Source organism: Stenella coeruleoalba, assembly GCF_951394435.1.
Source record: "Stenella coeruleoalba genome assembly, chromosome: 19".
NCBI lineage: Eukaryota > Metazoa > Chordata > Mammalia > Artiodactyla > Delphinidae > Stenella > Stenella coeruleoalba.
In genome coordinates this window covers 11715922-11730296 of record NC_137165.1, presented here as the reverse complement: position 1 = coordinate 11730296, position 14375 = coordinate 11715922, and the positions used below count along the sequence as shown (strand labels likewise).

Here is a 14375-nt window from a genome sequence, read left to right as displayed (position 1 = left end):
ATAACTATACTATGTTTACCTGGCCAGACTGGTTCCGTAAGCATATACTATGCTTTCCTCTCTGAAAAGTTATTTCCTATAAACCAGTCAAGGATGGCATTAAACAAGACTTTTGCAGGTCATCTAGTGTTTTAAATTCTAACAAAAATATTTCTCAATAATTTAGAAATGCAAAAATCCTTCATCCTGGGCTTCCCTGGTGGCGCAGTGGTTGAGAGTCCGCCTGCAGATGCAGGGGACACTGGTTCGTGCCCCGGTCCGGGAAGATCCCACATGCCGCGGAGCGGCTGAGCCCCTGAGCCATGGCCGCTGAGCCTGCGCGTGCTCCGCAAAGGGAGAGGCCACAACAGTGAGAGGCCCGCATACGGCCAAAAAAAAAAAAAAAAAAAAAAAAATCCTTCATCCTAAATTGAAGTGAGTCCATTAAAATAAAAGAATGCTTAGCATTTTACTTGCTTGAAGCAAGAGCACATCCACACTACAATTTACAATAAATTAGCATGACCTCCTCAAAGAAACTTGCACTAAAGTAAACAAGATCAAATAACCCAAGGATTGAAAGTCTTCTTGATATATACAAACACTCTTCACCTGAAAAGTCAAAAAGCAACAATAATACAGGAGTAGTGAATGGATTTTCAGATTTTCCTCACTCGATATCACTCTATCAATAATGAAGGCATCTAACGTACATTTATATGCACACATATCACCAAATATAATGTGTATTAACTCAAACTATATAATAAAACCATATACTTTGGCACTACTTTATAGTAAGTACAGATTATACTAATATACTAATATGTACAAATTAGAGTTTACTTCAGTATTTTAATATATTAAGCAGTACTTGAGAAAGTGAGGTCTTCCATTACAAAAGACAAGTACGTTTCATTCCGACTTTATACAAAAGTAAGCTACCATTACTTATAAAAAACTAAATTTCATTATATATCAAAAATATTCAGAGTAACACAAATTATAACTTAAAACATTTACTCCCTAATGTTAAGAAAATTCACTAAAAAAAAAAAAAGAAAATTCACTTACTAAAAAATTAGACTTTTTTCCCAGCTTTACTGAGATAAAATTGACATATAACACTGCGTGTGTTTAAGGTATACACGATTCAATATATGTACATATTTTGAAATAAGATTCTGAAACATAACATCAGATGCATAATTCCTTGATGCTCCCTCCACTACAGGGATTACAAATCATCCAACACCCCTCCCTCAACCACAATGTCTGTTTCATTTATACTTTTTTTCTGACAGCATATAGTAGCTGCATTATTTCTATAACAGTGTAATGATTTCTGGATATAAAAATTCCCAAACTCTATTAAACAATTAGTGGTTTGATGAAATATAAACTTACTTTTATAATTTTCTTCCATTTCTAAATATGTGGGTAAACAACTATTAGTATACAAGTATTAATATTCTGCTCATCACCTAGAATCTTCTACCACTAGGGTATCCCTGTCAATAATCAATTACTCTATTTCTGCTACTTTAAGATTATTAATGAAATTTTATGTCAGAATGCCAATACATTCTAGAAAGGCCAATGAGAAATATTAAAAATTGGGCTTTCTTTGGCCCCATCTGGACATGTAGACTAATACTCTGTGAAGGTGAGGCCAGGAATCTGTATTTTTAACATACTCCCAAATGATTTTATTGCACATAAATCTGAGAAACACACATAACTAACTCATCACAACCTACTTACATATGTAGACAAGGAGACAAAGATTTGGGAATGTTGCAGATTACTTTAAAATATGCAATCAAAATTTCTAGAGTAAAAGGAGTTCAATTATTTTATTGTTACTGCTTAAGAGATTCTTCTTGCTAGTTCTGGGATGACAGGTACCTATGAGAAAGCAACTGTGTTGTCAATGTTAAAAAAAACTCAAGTGATCTTAAAAAAAAAATCCTCTTATTCTTTATAAATGTTTATCATAAAATAAAAGTTAGTATGGTTAGAGTAGGGAATAAGTCCAATTAGTCCAATTTATTTTCTCAGAGTTAACTGCTAACACAAAAAAGCTTAGCGCTACTTTCAATCTATGACATTCTACAGAATGTTGGTCGTAAAGTGACAATGGCTAAAACATCTTTTTATTATTACCTTAAGAATATCACTTAGATTTTAATGTGCATTATTTCGTACATAAAATTTTATTAAGATGAGAACATTTCCCCAATCATTTTGGTAGTTACTGGATAAATTAAGCTCGAATATTTAAATCTATAAAACCATATTTCACAATTGTGCTAAACTGCTGCTCCCTGGAAGACAATATAGCCAATTAAAAACAACGAAGTCTCTAATAAGAAGGTCCTGAATATGAATCTAGCAGCACCACTTACTACCTGTGTGACCTTGGGCAAGTTATTGATACTCTCTTAGCCTCAATTTCCTTATTAGGAGGATTAAATGAGATAATATATGTAAAGCTCTCAGCGAAATGCTTGGTAGATGCTATGCTAGTCCTCAGTAAACGTTAGCCCGTATAAACATATATATAAACATATATAGCTATATAAACATATACAGTATAAGAAGCCACACAAGAAATTATTGATGATGGCTGCTTCCAAGAAAAGCAGCCTGGGTTGGGATGGAAAGACTAAACCTTTTTTATACTCTTTATATTTTTAACCACTGCTTACAACACCTTTTCAAAAAAAAAAAATTAAATTATCTCTTGTGCTGTAGGATTTCTTAGTGTTTAGCATTATGCACTGCAAAAACTGAACTGTGACTGCTGAATTGGCAAAGAAGTAAGTCATAGTCTAATAATACCCACAAAGAAATATACAACCTATCTGATTTCATGAATCTGTTAGGTGTTCTTACTTGCTTCACAACGGCCATTATGGTCTTAATTAAAACACCTTAAACCAGAGTTTTCAACCTCAGATGACTATGTCCCTCAGGGGACATCTGGCAACAGAGACATTTTTGGTTGTCACAACTGAGGAGGTGTACTACTGGCATCTGGTGGGTAGGGGCCAAGAATGCTGCTAAACATTCTATTATGCATAGTATAGACCTTTACAACAATAATCAGCCCAAAACATCAGTGGTGCTGAGGCTGAGAAACTCTGCAACCCAAGGAACCATTCTGCTTCACTCAGAAAGTCACCAGGTTCTTCATTACAGTTACCAACAACACACAACACACACACAATAAATTCTCCCCTCAAATAATGAAGTAAAATCCTTCAGGACTGGCAGACTAGGGTCTCAATAAATGTAACTATTGTTAGCCACTGTTGTTGTTAAGTTTCTGAAATTCTAGCAGCTAGAATGGCTTAGGTTTGTGTGTCTACTCAGTTCAATACATTTCAAGATTTTCAAAGCATTTATTATTACGCCTTCCAAAAGTTCACTCTAAATTATTTCAAGAGACTACAGTTTACCATTCTTTCCTGTTTTCAAATGATATCTGAAAAACCAAAAAGCTCAAACAATGTACTACTAACGACTAAAATACAACAGGGCCTTTATTTCAGTATGTAGTTTTATCAAGTCTTCCCAATAAACTTGATATTTTCACATTTTCCTTAATACACTGGCCTTGGTCTGTTTTATACATTTTGAGCATGTTAATAACCTTCAAAAATTTAAGAAACTATTAACAACAGTCCATTGTGTCTGATCAAAAAGACAAGAAAATTAATCAGCAGCTAAGTAACTTTATAATGAGGCATGAAAAATTACAAACTAAATCATTCTGTTCTCCAAACTTAAAGCATATCTTGGTGTGCCTTATCAAAAAGTCAACCATTAAGAAAGAGCTTTGGGAAATGTCTTATCAATATTTGGGATTAATCTTGTAAAAGAGTGCAAAACTGAACCAAGTGCCTATCAAAATTTACAGCCTGTTCACAAATAGGTTGGAAAGAATTTTGAAATACTGCTACTGATAACACTGTTATTAGTCATACTTTACTATCTTAGTAACTGCTTAACTTCTTTTACACCTTTAAAACATGTATCTTTCCCATTATGAAAGAGTTGAGTACTGTTTTAATACTGATTTAGTATTTTAATACTGTTTAACAGTCCACCACATAATTAAAACTTATTCTGATTTAAAGTATTCTTAGGGAGAAAAAAGAACATCTTAATTCCTTCCTCCAAAACAAAACAAACCAGAAAAATACACAGAGTAACGTGTGTTTGCAAATGTAAGATGCAATGAAGTTATTCTTTCACTGCTTGCCCAATACCTTTGCGATGGACACAGGTATCACTAGAAATTCTCCATTCACTCCGTCACTCTCCCTGAGCATTTAGAACTTTAGTACTTGTCCAAACCTGCTTGCTCATGCTCTAATAATAAACCTAATTATACAACCTGTAACAGCCCCTGACAACCTTTTCCTTAAGAAGCCATAAAGGTGATTTAACTAACACCTCAACCTAAGTCTTAGTAAACCTATTTCAAAAATAGATGTCTTCATTTCAGCCTCTGGGTTCTGCCGAGGGCTCAGGGCCGCTGGCTGTGGAGCGGGGAGGTGACGATCCGTCAGAACTGTGAAGGACACAGGCTGGGCGTTGGGCAGCCGTGGTTAACTGCTGGTTCATTTCTCTTTAAATCTGGCAGCACGTGGGGCGGCATTGTGAAGCCACCGACCCGCCTCCCCCCTTCCACTCCGCACACGTACGTCCCCGTCCCCACTGCGCATGCTCCACTCACACAGTCCTAGCAGAGTCGGAGCCAACCCCCTAAAAAGTCAACCTGGAAGCCGCAAACGGCCGGAGGCCGGGACAATGGGGGAGGGGGACGCAGGCACCTCTGGGGAGGCAGACTGGCCACCGCCCCAAGCCAGAGCCCGCGGGCCTCAGCCCCGGGGACCCGCAGGCCTGCACAGGAGCCGGAGTCGCTCGGAGCACAAAGCCCCGAGCCGGCCAGCGAGCGGCTCTCGGCTCGGCCCGCTCCTACCCTCCCCCAGCCGGGCGGCGCAGCCGGAGCCCGTGCCAGGCGGAGGCAGGCGAGGCGGCGTCCCGCGCCCCGCAGGGTTCTCAGACCCCGCGCGCCCGCGACGAGGCCGCGGAGGCCGGGGCTTTTGTTGTCCGCCACAACTCCGCGGACCCGGCGCTGCCTGGGCAGAAGTTTGGCGCGCCTCACCTATCCGCCCGGGGGCCAGTTCCTCTCGCCCACCCTGCCCCCGGCTGTCGGCCCGCGGCTCCGACAGCCGAGCCCCGGACGCGCAGCCGGTCCGGCCCAGACGCTCTTACTGCCTCGGGGGTCCGGCGGCCTCTGCCGCACCTGAGCCCGGACCCGCCCCTCCAGGGAGGGTCCGCCGGGGCTGTGGACCTACAGCCCCTCCCCCGCAACGTCCCACCGAACGGTGGGGGAGGGGGCAACCTCCCCTCCTTCCCCCGGGGCGGCAGGCCCGGTCTTGGGGCCGAGGCTGGGGCGCGTCCCCGCCCCTAATGCCCTAAGAAAGCAGGGAAAGAAGTAATGGGCCCGGCTGGGACTGGCGCCCTGGCTCCCCAACCTCGCAGGCCCGCTCCCGGCCTCGCCGGGGGCTGCCGCTTCCCCTCGCCCGTCCGGCCGCCCGCCCGGGAGCGCCCAGGAGGAGGAGAGGAGGAGCAGGCAGCTGCTTGCCGCGATCGCGGCCCGGGCCGGCGCCCCTCCACCCGCCCGCTCACCTGCCAGCTGTCTTCGCAGTAGCAGTGCCGACTGCAGCTCCGTCATCCTCCCCGCCAAGGGCCCGGGCTGGCGCCGGGGCTTCCGAAGAACTGGGGACAGGCTCTGGGGCTGCTCGAGCTGGGTGTGCTGAGGAACCCGGGCCCCCACGACGGGAGCGCCGAAGCCAACGGGGGCTGGGGCGGCGGTAGCGGCGTCTCGCTGCCGGTGCGAGTCAGCTCGCTTCAGCTTTCCTCACAGCGCCTCACGCCCGGAAGGGGAGGGTACCCGTGCCGCCGCGGCGCGCACTGGGACTTCGCTCGCCCGCTTCCCTCCTTCAACCCGCCAGTCGGCCCCACCGGTGCCTTCCCCCGCCACTGCCTCACTGCGCGCAGGGTCGCTCCACGCAGGCGCGCTGGGGCTGCCTACTTCGGAAGCTGCCCTCCCGCTAGGCCGACCCCTCTGGCTCCCTGCCCCGCCTCCGGAGGCGGAACCCCGCCCCCTCCGCGCAGTGGCCCCTGACGCCGCCATCTTGGGAAGGTCGCCGCCTGGCCTGGTGCCGGGGCCTCGGCGGGAGACGCCCCGCAGACGCCATGACAAAGAGGTCGCGGAGGGTCAAGACAGCACCTCCGGGTCGAAGCAGGTGGTCTGAGAGTGAAGGGGCCAAAAGAAGTGGTAGGTGCCTAGTTGTTGGCGAGCGCCCAACAGCTATCTAACACTCCACATATGGTGTGCGAATTAGTCATTGTTAAAGGCGAACTTAGTATACACGGTGTGCCCCATTTTAAGCACACCTCCAAAATAGACTTCAGATATGCTGGTAGTTCACTTTACAGAAAGTTGCACAAAAAGATTCTTGAAATAAAAAAAATGTTCTGCATCTCATAGCACAAAATGTTTAAACACCATTAATAATCTCTATGTGTAAAGTGAGTTGAGATTAGCAAAATCTGATATACACGGTGCAAAATATCCAGAAAGGCATCTACTATGTAAAGTCTAAGTGCGGGATCTAGGGTTTGGAAAAAGCAACCTTACCCCGCTCTACCTCTTCTCATCCTCATTCCCACAGCTTTCTGCCTTGCATAAGAGAGTCTTAATAAAGAGACGGAGCAGAAGGAAAAATGATACCTAATGGCACTCAAATGTATCTGTTCCTTCAAAAATATTTACTGAACCTGGGCTTCCCTGGTGGTGCAGCGGTTGAGAGTCCGCCTGCCGATGCAGCGGACACAGGTTCTTGCCCCGGTCCGGGAAGATCCCACATGCCGCGGAGCGGCTAGGCCCGTGAGCCATGGCCGCTGAGCCTGCGTGCCCGGAGCCTGTGCTCTGCAACGGGAGAGGCCACAATAGTGAGAGGCCCGCGTACCGCAAAAAAAAAAATATATATATATATATATATATATATATATATTTCCTGAACCTGCATTAACTTTGCACCTGAACTGTAGAAGACACAGAGAACACAGCTCTGTTCCTATCCTCAAAGGTCTTACAGTCTCCGTGAGCTCCAGGTAGGGTAGCCAGAGGAGGACCAGGTTCTAATACAGTTTCTTGATTCCAAAAATTACTGAAAAAATTGTCCTCACTCTCCCCCTAAAACAAGACTTAAAAGGAACAAATAAACATTAAGAGTGAATCTGCAGGGCTTCCCTGGTAGCGCAGTGGTTAAGAATCCGCCTGCCAATGCAGGGGACACAGTTCAAGCCTTGGTCCAGGAAGATCCCACATGCCGCAGAGCAACTAAGCCCGTGCGACACAACGACTGAGCCTGTGCTCTAGAGCCCGGGAGCCACAGCTACTGAGCCCGCGTGCCACAACTACTGAAGCCCGTGCGCCTAGAGCTGGTGCTCTGCAACAAGAGAAACCACCACAATGAGAAGCCCACGCACCACAACAGAGTAGCCCCCCTCGCCGCAACTAGAGAAATACGACGTGCAGAAAAAAAAAAAAAAAAGAGTGAATCTGCATAAAAACATAAATCTACCATTAAAAAAAAAGGTGAATCTGGACTCCTTTGGGAAACAACTCCCTGGAGCTAACCCAGGTTTTGTGAAGCCTGAAATTTACTCCGTTTGAAGGACTCTCTTTAGGGAAAAAATTTTTTTAATTGCATTTGAATATGATTGTCTATTTAGAATGAGAAAATAAACCACAAATAACTGTATGCTTGGAAAATTGTTCCCTTTCTCTGAGATCTCTTGAGGCAGGTTGTCAGAAATTCTGCTTGATTGCAACATGGTTTCCTCTCTCACCTAAAACAAATTCCAGCCTTCAGGGGAGCTCTAAAGCTTCCTTAGCTTTACCAGAAAAAAAATCCGTTTCTGACCCCATCCCTCCTTTCTGGACCAAAAATCTTTCTATTTAAGTAAATTTTTAGTTTTATCAAAGTAGTAAATACACATAGTTCATAACCGGTGTATTAAGGATTATAGTGAAAAACAAACGTATTTCTCACATGTGCCCTTCACCATTCCTAAATCCTGCTTACCAAACGCAACCCCTTTTAACTCTTTTAGCAGTTTCTTCTCGTAGTTACCTCCATTTATTCTAAATGATATAATGCTTTTTCTTGACTTATCCATTTTAGACCTTATATATTTATTCTTATTGTAACTGATAAGGATTTAACTGTCATGCTACTTTCCATCTTTTATTCTCCTAAATTATTAAATTATCGTATTTAGTTATAGCAATAAATGGTTTTTACACTATTGTGACTTTGTAAATGTTGAATAGGAGAGTCAAATACTATAATGGATTATATTCATTCCTTACACAGATTTTTTTTTGGAGGCCTAGTGTTTCTAATTATACTTTTTTTTTCTTGCAGTATCTTGATTATAATTAATATCCTTCCCTTCCCTATTCCACCCTAGTGCTATCGTACCACTTACCCTATCAAGCCCTTTTTCTTGAAACTCTCCCTTCTAGAAGTCTCTATGTTACCCTCTAACCTGGGCTGGTTGCTTTGGGCTATGCTTCCTACATAGAAGTCTTCTTAGGACTCCCCTTGGCTGCTCTCCTGGGCTGAGTCTACTGCATCCTAGATCAAGTCTAATTACTTTTTGTTACTCCCTTCTTTTGCTGGACCATATTATCAGATAACTTCTGATGAGTATACATGAGGCAAATTTTCCAAGTCCTTATAATAACAGCTGAAAATGCCATTATTTTAAACATCTATAATTAAGTGCCACTTTAGCTGGGTACAGAATTTTATGTTTAAAATCAAATATTTTTTCTTGAAAAATGTGAAAGCATTGGTCCATTGTCTTTTAGCATCCAGTGTTGCTGTTGATTCTTATTCCATTGTCAGTGACCTCAGTGACCTACTTTTTTTTCTTCTCTGGATAGTCTTAGGATTTTTTTTTCTGACTGTGTTGGGTCTTCGTTGCTGCACGCAGGCTCTGTCTAGTTGCAGCAAGCGGGGGCTACACTTTCTTGCGGTGGGTGAGCTTCTCATTGCAGTGGCTTTTCTTGTTGTGGAGCATGGGCTTCAGTAGTTGTGGCGCACGGGCTTAGTTGCTCCACTGCATGTGGGATCTTCCCGGACTAGGGCTTGAACCCGTGTGCCCTGCATTGGCAGGTGGATTCTTAACCACTGTGCTACCAGGAAAGTCCTTTTTTTGTATTTTAAAGTATCATGATAATATGCTTTGGTTGTCTATAGGATGTTTTCTTTTTTTAATTCACTGGATTCACAGTGAGTTTTGTAGTGACAGAATGGTTGTTTTCATTTACATACAGAAATAAGCTTAGAATAATGAGATAGTCTGCATTTTTCTGGTATATAAAAAATTATTTTAAAAAGCAGTTGAGGGGCTTCCCTGGTGGCGCAGTGGTTGAGAGTCCACCTGCCGATGCAGGGGACACGGGTTCGTGCCCCGGTCCGGGAAGATCCCACATGCCACGGAGTGGCTGGGCCCGTGAGCTATGGCCACTGAGCCTGCGCGTCCGGAGCCTGTGCTCCGCAACAGTGAGAGGCCCGCGTACCGCAAATAATAATAAAATAATAATAATAAAAGCAGTTGATTTTTGTATGTTGATCCTGCAACCTCACTAAATTCTAAATTAACAATTTATAGATTATTTTTATTTTCTATGTAAATAATGTAAGTCCAAATAATGGTGTTTCTATTTCTTTCTTTTGATACATTGTTTCTCTTTTTGCCTCACTGTGCTGGCTAGGACCTCCAGCAGAGTTGCGTAGAAGTAGTAGTGGGCACCCTTATTTTTTTCCATTCTTAAATGGTTATTTTGATGTTTCATTATTTTTTTCATGCTGTAGATTTTTTTGTAGATCACTTTAACAAGCTAATGAAGTTCCCTTCTATTCCTTGCTTATTAAGATTTTTAAAATTAATTTATTTATTTATTTTTGGCTGCGTTGGGTTTTCGTTGCTGCATGCGAGCTTTCTCTGGTTGTGGCGAGCAGGGGCTACTCTTCATTGCGGTGCGCAGGCTTCTCATTGTGGTGGCTTCTCTTGTTGCGCAGCACGGGCTCTAGGCATGCGGGCTTCAGTAGTTGTGGCTCGTGGGCTCTAGAGCACAGGCTCAGTAGTTGTGGCACATGGGCTTCATTGCTCCATGGCATGTGGGAACTTCCCAGACCAGGGTTCAAACCCGTGTCCCCTGCATTGGCAGGCAGATTCTTAACCACTGCGCCACCAGGGAAGCCCTAAGATTTATTTTTACAATAATCCCCAAATCTTTATCTCCAGCCCAGATCTTTCACTAGTTCATGTCAGCGCATCTAACTGTCTAACTCTGTGTTCATTGACCTAACAAATGTTCATTGAACACCTACTGTGAGCTAGAGGTGATTCTAAGACCTAGGGTCAGGGAGTAAACTAGACAGACCAAGTTCCTGCCCACATGGCACAGACATCCAGTGAGAGAGGACAATCAGTTAAAAAGGTAAACAAATATTAAACAAGTCATCATTATAACAAGTGATATGATAGAAGTAAAAAAGGAAAAGAGTAAAGTTTAGATAAGGTAGTCAGGGAAGTCCTCTCTCAAGAGATTATATTTGAGCTGAGTTCTGAATTACAAGTAGGAGATGCCATTTGAGGATTCTGGGGAAGAGCATTCCAGGCGAGGAAAAGCTACTTCTAAGACCCTATGGTAAGAAAGACCTCGGCTTGGGACTTCCCTGGTGACACAGTGGTTAAGAATCTGCCTACCAATGCAGGGGACATGGGTTCGAGCCGTGGTCCGGGAAGATCCCACATGCCGCGGAGCAACCAAGCCCGTGTGCCACAACTACTGAGCCTGAGCTCTAGAGCCTGCGAGCCACAACTACTGAGCCCGCAAGCCACAACTACCAAAGCCCGCACGCCTAGAGCCCACGTTCCACAAGAAGAGAAGCCACTGCAATGAGAAGCCTGCGCACCACAACGAAGAGTAGCCCCTGCTTGCCGCAACTAGAGAAAGCCCACGCACAGCAATGAAGACTCAACACAGACAAAAATAAATAAAATAAAATAAATAAATCAAAAAAAAGCCTAAAAAAAAAGAATGTAAACCCTGAAAAAAAGTAAACCCTGAATATCAATTTAGAAATGAATAAATAAATTTATTTTTTAAAAAAAGGAGAAAGAGCTTGGCTTGTCCAAAGACTAGAAAGGGGGTCAGCATGGGTGTGGCGGCCCTACTGGAACCTGATGAAAAGGGTGCTAAGAGCAGGTTGGAGAGGCAGACAGGGGTCATCTTACAAAGGAGGCCTTGTTGACCACAGGAAAGAGTCTGGATTTTAGTTTAGTTACAGTGGAAGCCTTGAGACTGGTGATTTTTTACATTGTTTAAAACTCCCTTTGGCACTTATACAAAAGAGAAGACTTTACTGGAAGATCAGTAAGAAGGTTATTGCAGAAGATGAGGCAAAAGATGGTGGTAACTTGAACCAGAATGGGGGCAAGGATGGTAAAGTAGGTGTGGGGAGGGGAGATTGGGAATGGATTTGAGATAAATTTTGGAAGTAAAATAGGAAGGGCATGCTGATGGATTGAATGTGGGTGAAGGGGAAAGACGACTCCTAGGTTTATGACCCCTGGAAGAACTGGCTTTATTTCAAAAAGGAAGACGGGAACAACAAGTTCAAGTGGGTGATATAAAGAGATCTATTTTGGATGAGTTATATTTTAGCTCTTTATTAGACATCCAAGCAGAGATGTCAAATTAGCATATGCATACATAAGACGAGCTCAGAGGAGAGGCCAAGGCTATAGGTTATAGATCTATAGATACAAATTTGGAGAGATCAGGTTTCCTAGGGAGAGAGTGAACTGAAATTTTTTTTATTTTTATTTTTGGCTGTACCACGTGGCTTGCAGGATCTTAGTTCCCCAACCAGGGATGAACACAAAGGAGAAAAACAAGTGTGGGGTGTTACAAAAGCCAAGACAGGAGCAAACGTTCCCAGGAGGAAGGAATGGTCAACTGCAACAGGCTATTGAGAGGCAGAGAAAGATGAAGACTGAGAAGGATGCACTGAATTTTTTTTTTAATTAAGACAACATTCACTATGTACAAAGTAACTGAATAACCACTTTGATGCATTACCTCACAGATTACATACATTAACCCTATTATTTCCATTCTACAGATGAGGAAACTGAGGCTTAGATTCAGCAGCCTTCTCAGATGTCAAATCCTCTTAAAACATAGTAAATGGTGGAATTGAGACTGAAACCCCAACTGTCTGTTGCCAAAACCTGAGCTATTACCCACTGTACTGTACAGCCTCCTGTAACAGCAGGTATAAGAGGCTGCATTCTGTCTCCTTAATATATTAAGTTACTTAACAACTCACCCAGGCATGACCATACTACCTGTTTCACATTTCACTACCTGAAAGAACTTAGTAACATTTCACACCCAGATGTTTGTGCACTTTGTCTTCCAAATCTTTTAGGAAAATGTTCAACGAAGAAATTTCCAGCATTAACCTGCAGGTGGTCTCAGTATTAACACTATTCTATTCAGAGAAATCTTTATATAATGTATTCTGCATTTGGAATTTTTTTTCTTGAGGTATAATTGACATATTAGTTTCAGGTGTACAGCATAATGATTCCATGTTTGTATACACTGAGATCACCACAATAAGTCTAGTTACCATCCATCACCATACATAATTAACAAAAAAATTTTTTCTTACAATGAGACTTTTAAGATGTACTCTCTTAGCAACTTTCAACTATTCGATACAGTATTATTAACTATAGTCTCCATGATACACATGACATCCCCGCGACTTGTTTTATAACTGGAAGTTCGTACATTTTGATTCCTTTCACACTCCCCCTCCCCCACCACGCACTGAATTTTGAAACTGAGAAGCTGTTTTTGACCTTGATAGAAGGATTTTGATGGAGCAATGTTGACAGCAGGCAGAGCAAAGTGGGTTGAAGGCTAAATGCAAGATGGAAAAATAGAGATCTCAGTGTCGTGTGCTTATTTGAGGTTTGTGGTCATGAACTGCAAAAGGAACCAGTAGGTCCAGCCCGGTAATTTTTTTTTTTCTGGCAATTTTCAGTTGCTCAGGTGTAGGCATGAAAAACTCTGATAGCTGGGGTACATTTAGGGTTGGGGGCTATCCGTCAAGTAACTGGGGATTGAGATGGAGACAGGCAAGTTTGTTGAAGTTGTATGAAGAGAGTGCCTGTAGTAATGGACTCTTCTCTAAGCTGAGTAGAGAAGGAAGTGAAAATGGGAGGGAGCTGATGGTGAAAAAGTGATACAAATAATGGGATCTTGATGAGTTTGAAGAGTGGTGTGGTATAGACACTAAAGCAAATTGGCTGGCAGGATAGGAAATGGTGGTCAGGGTGGGGGGTTTGAAATCCAGAATTCAGTTGAGGTATGGTCATGGGTGGTGAGTTGGTCTCCTGTGAACATAGGAGAGGCTGGCGGGTGGGGAGGGGAGGGGAGGGGAGGAAGTCAAGGAGGTGACAGGCAGGAGTACTGGATAGGTCTTCCACGTGGGTAATTAAGTCCCCAAGGACAAGAGGTGGAGTAGAATGAAGGGAAAGGCTGTGAACCAGGAGACAAAGTTATTGGTGAATGGGTCCACAGATAATAGCAATAAAGAGAGTAATAAGTGGGACTTCCCTGGCGGTCCAGTGGTTAAGACTCTGTGCTTCCACTGCAGGGGGCAAGGGTTTGATCACTGGTCAGGGAACTAAAATCCCATAGGCGGAGCGGCACGGCCAAAAAAAAAAAGAGAGAGTAATAAGTGGTATAGCGGAGATGGCGTTAACCTCCAAGAGCTCGGGTTTGGGAAAGTAAAGGAGAAGAAAGGCTGGGAAGAAGCAGTGAGGAACCAGGAGACTATGCTAAGCCTACTGGCCCTGAGATCCATGAAATGTGAGAGAAGACAGCCTTCCCTTGAGAGGGCTGAGGAACCTGAGTCCTTAGAAGAGAGCCGGGTTCAGATAAGGCCAGGAGGTGAAGAAGTGTCCCGTAAGCACCTCAAGCTACTGTGATCAGAACACACTGTCAGGGTGGGGGTGGGGAGATAAATCAGGAGTGTGGGATTAACATATATACACTACTCCCTATAAAACAGAGAAACAACAAGGACCGACTGTATGGCATAGGGAACTATACTCAATACCTTATAATAACTTATAACGGAAAAGAATCTGAAAAAAATAGATATATTTTTATACATATAAATGAAGCACTTTGCTGTACACCCAAACCT

General features: G+C 43.4%; 1 protein-coding gene across 1 annotated transcript in view; it reads right to left on the bottom strand.

The window, feature by feature from the left end:
• The window catches only part of UBE2G1 (ubiquitin conjugating enzyme E2 G1), a 102441-nt gene extending 96266 nt beyond the window's left edge, over positions 1-6175 (bottom strand). Inside the window, exon 1 of the mRNA XM_079904220.1 lies at positions 5686-6175. Coding sequence (XP_079760346.1) covers positions 5686-5731 — 46 coding nt within the window. The 5' untranslated portion in view covers positions 5732-6175. The remainder of the gene's footprint in view (positions 1-5685) is intronic.
• Between the last annotated feature and the right edge of the window lie 8200 nt (positions 6176-14375).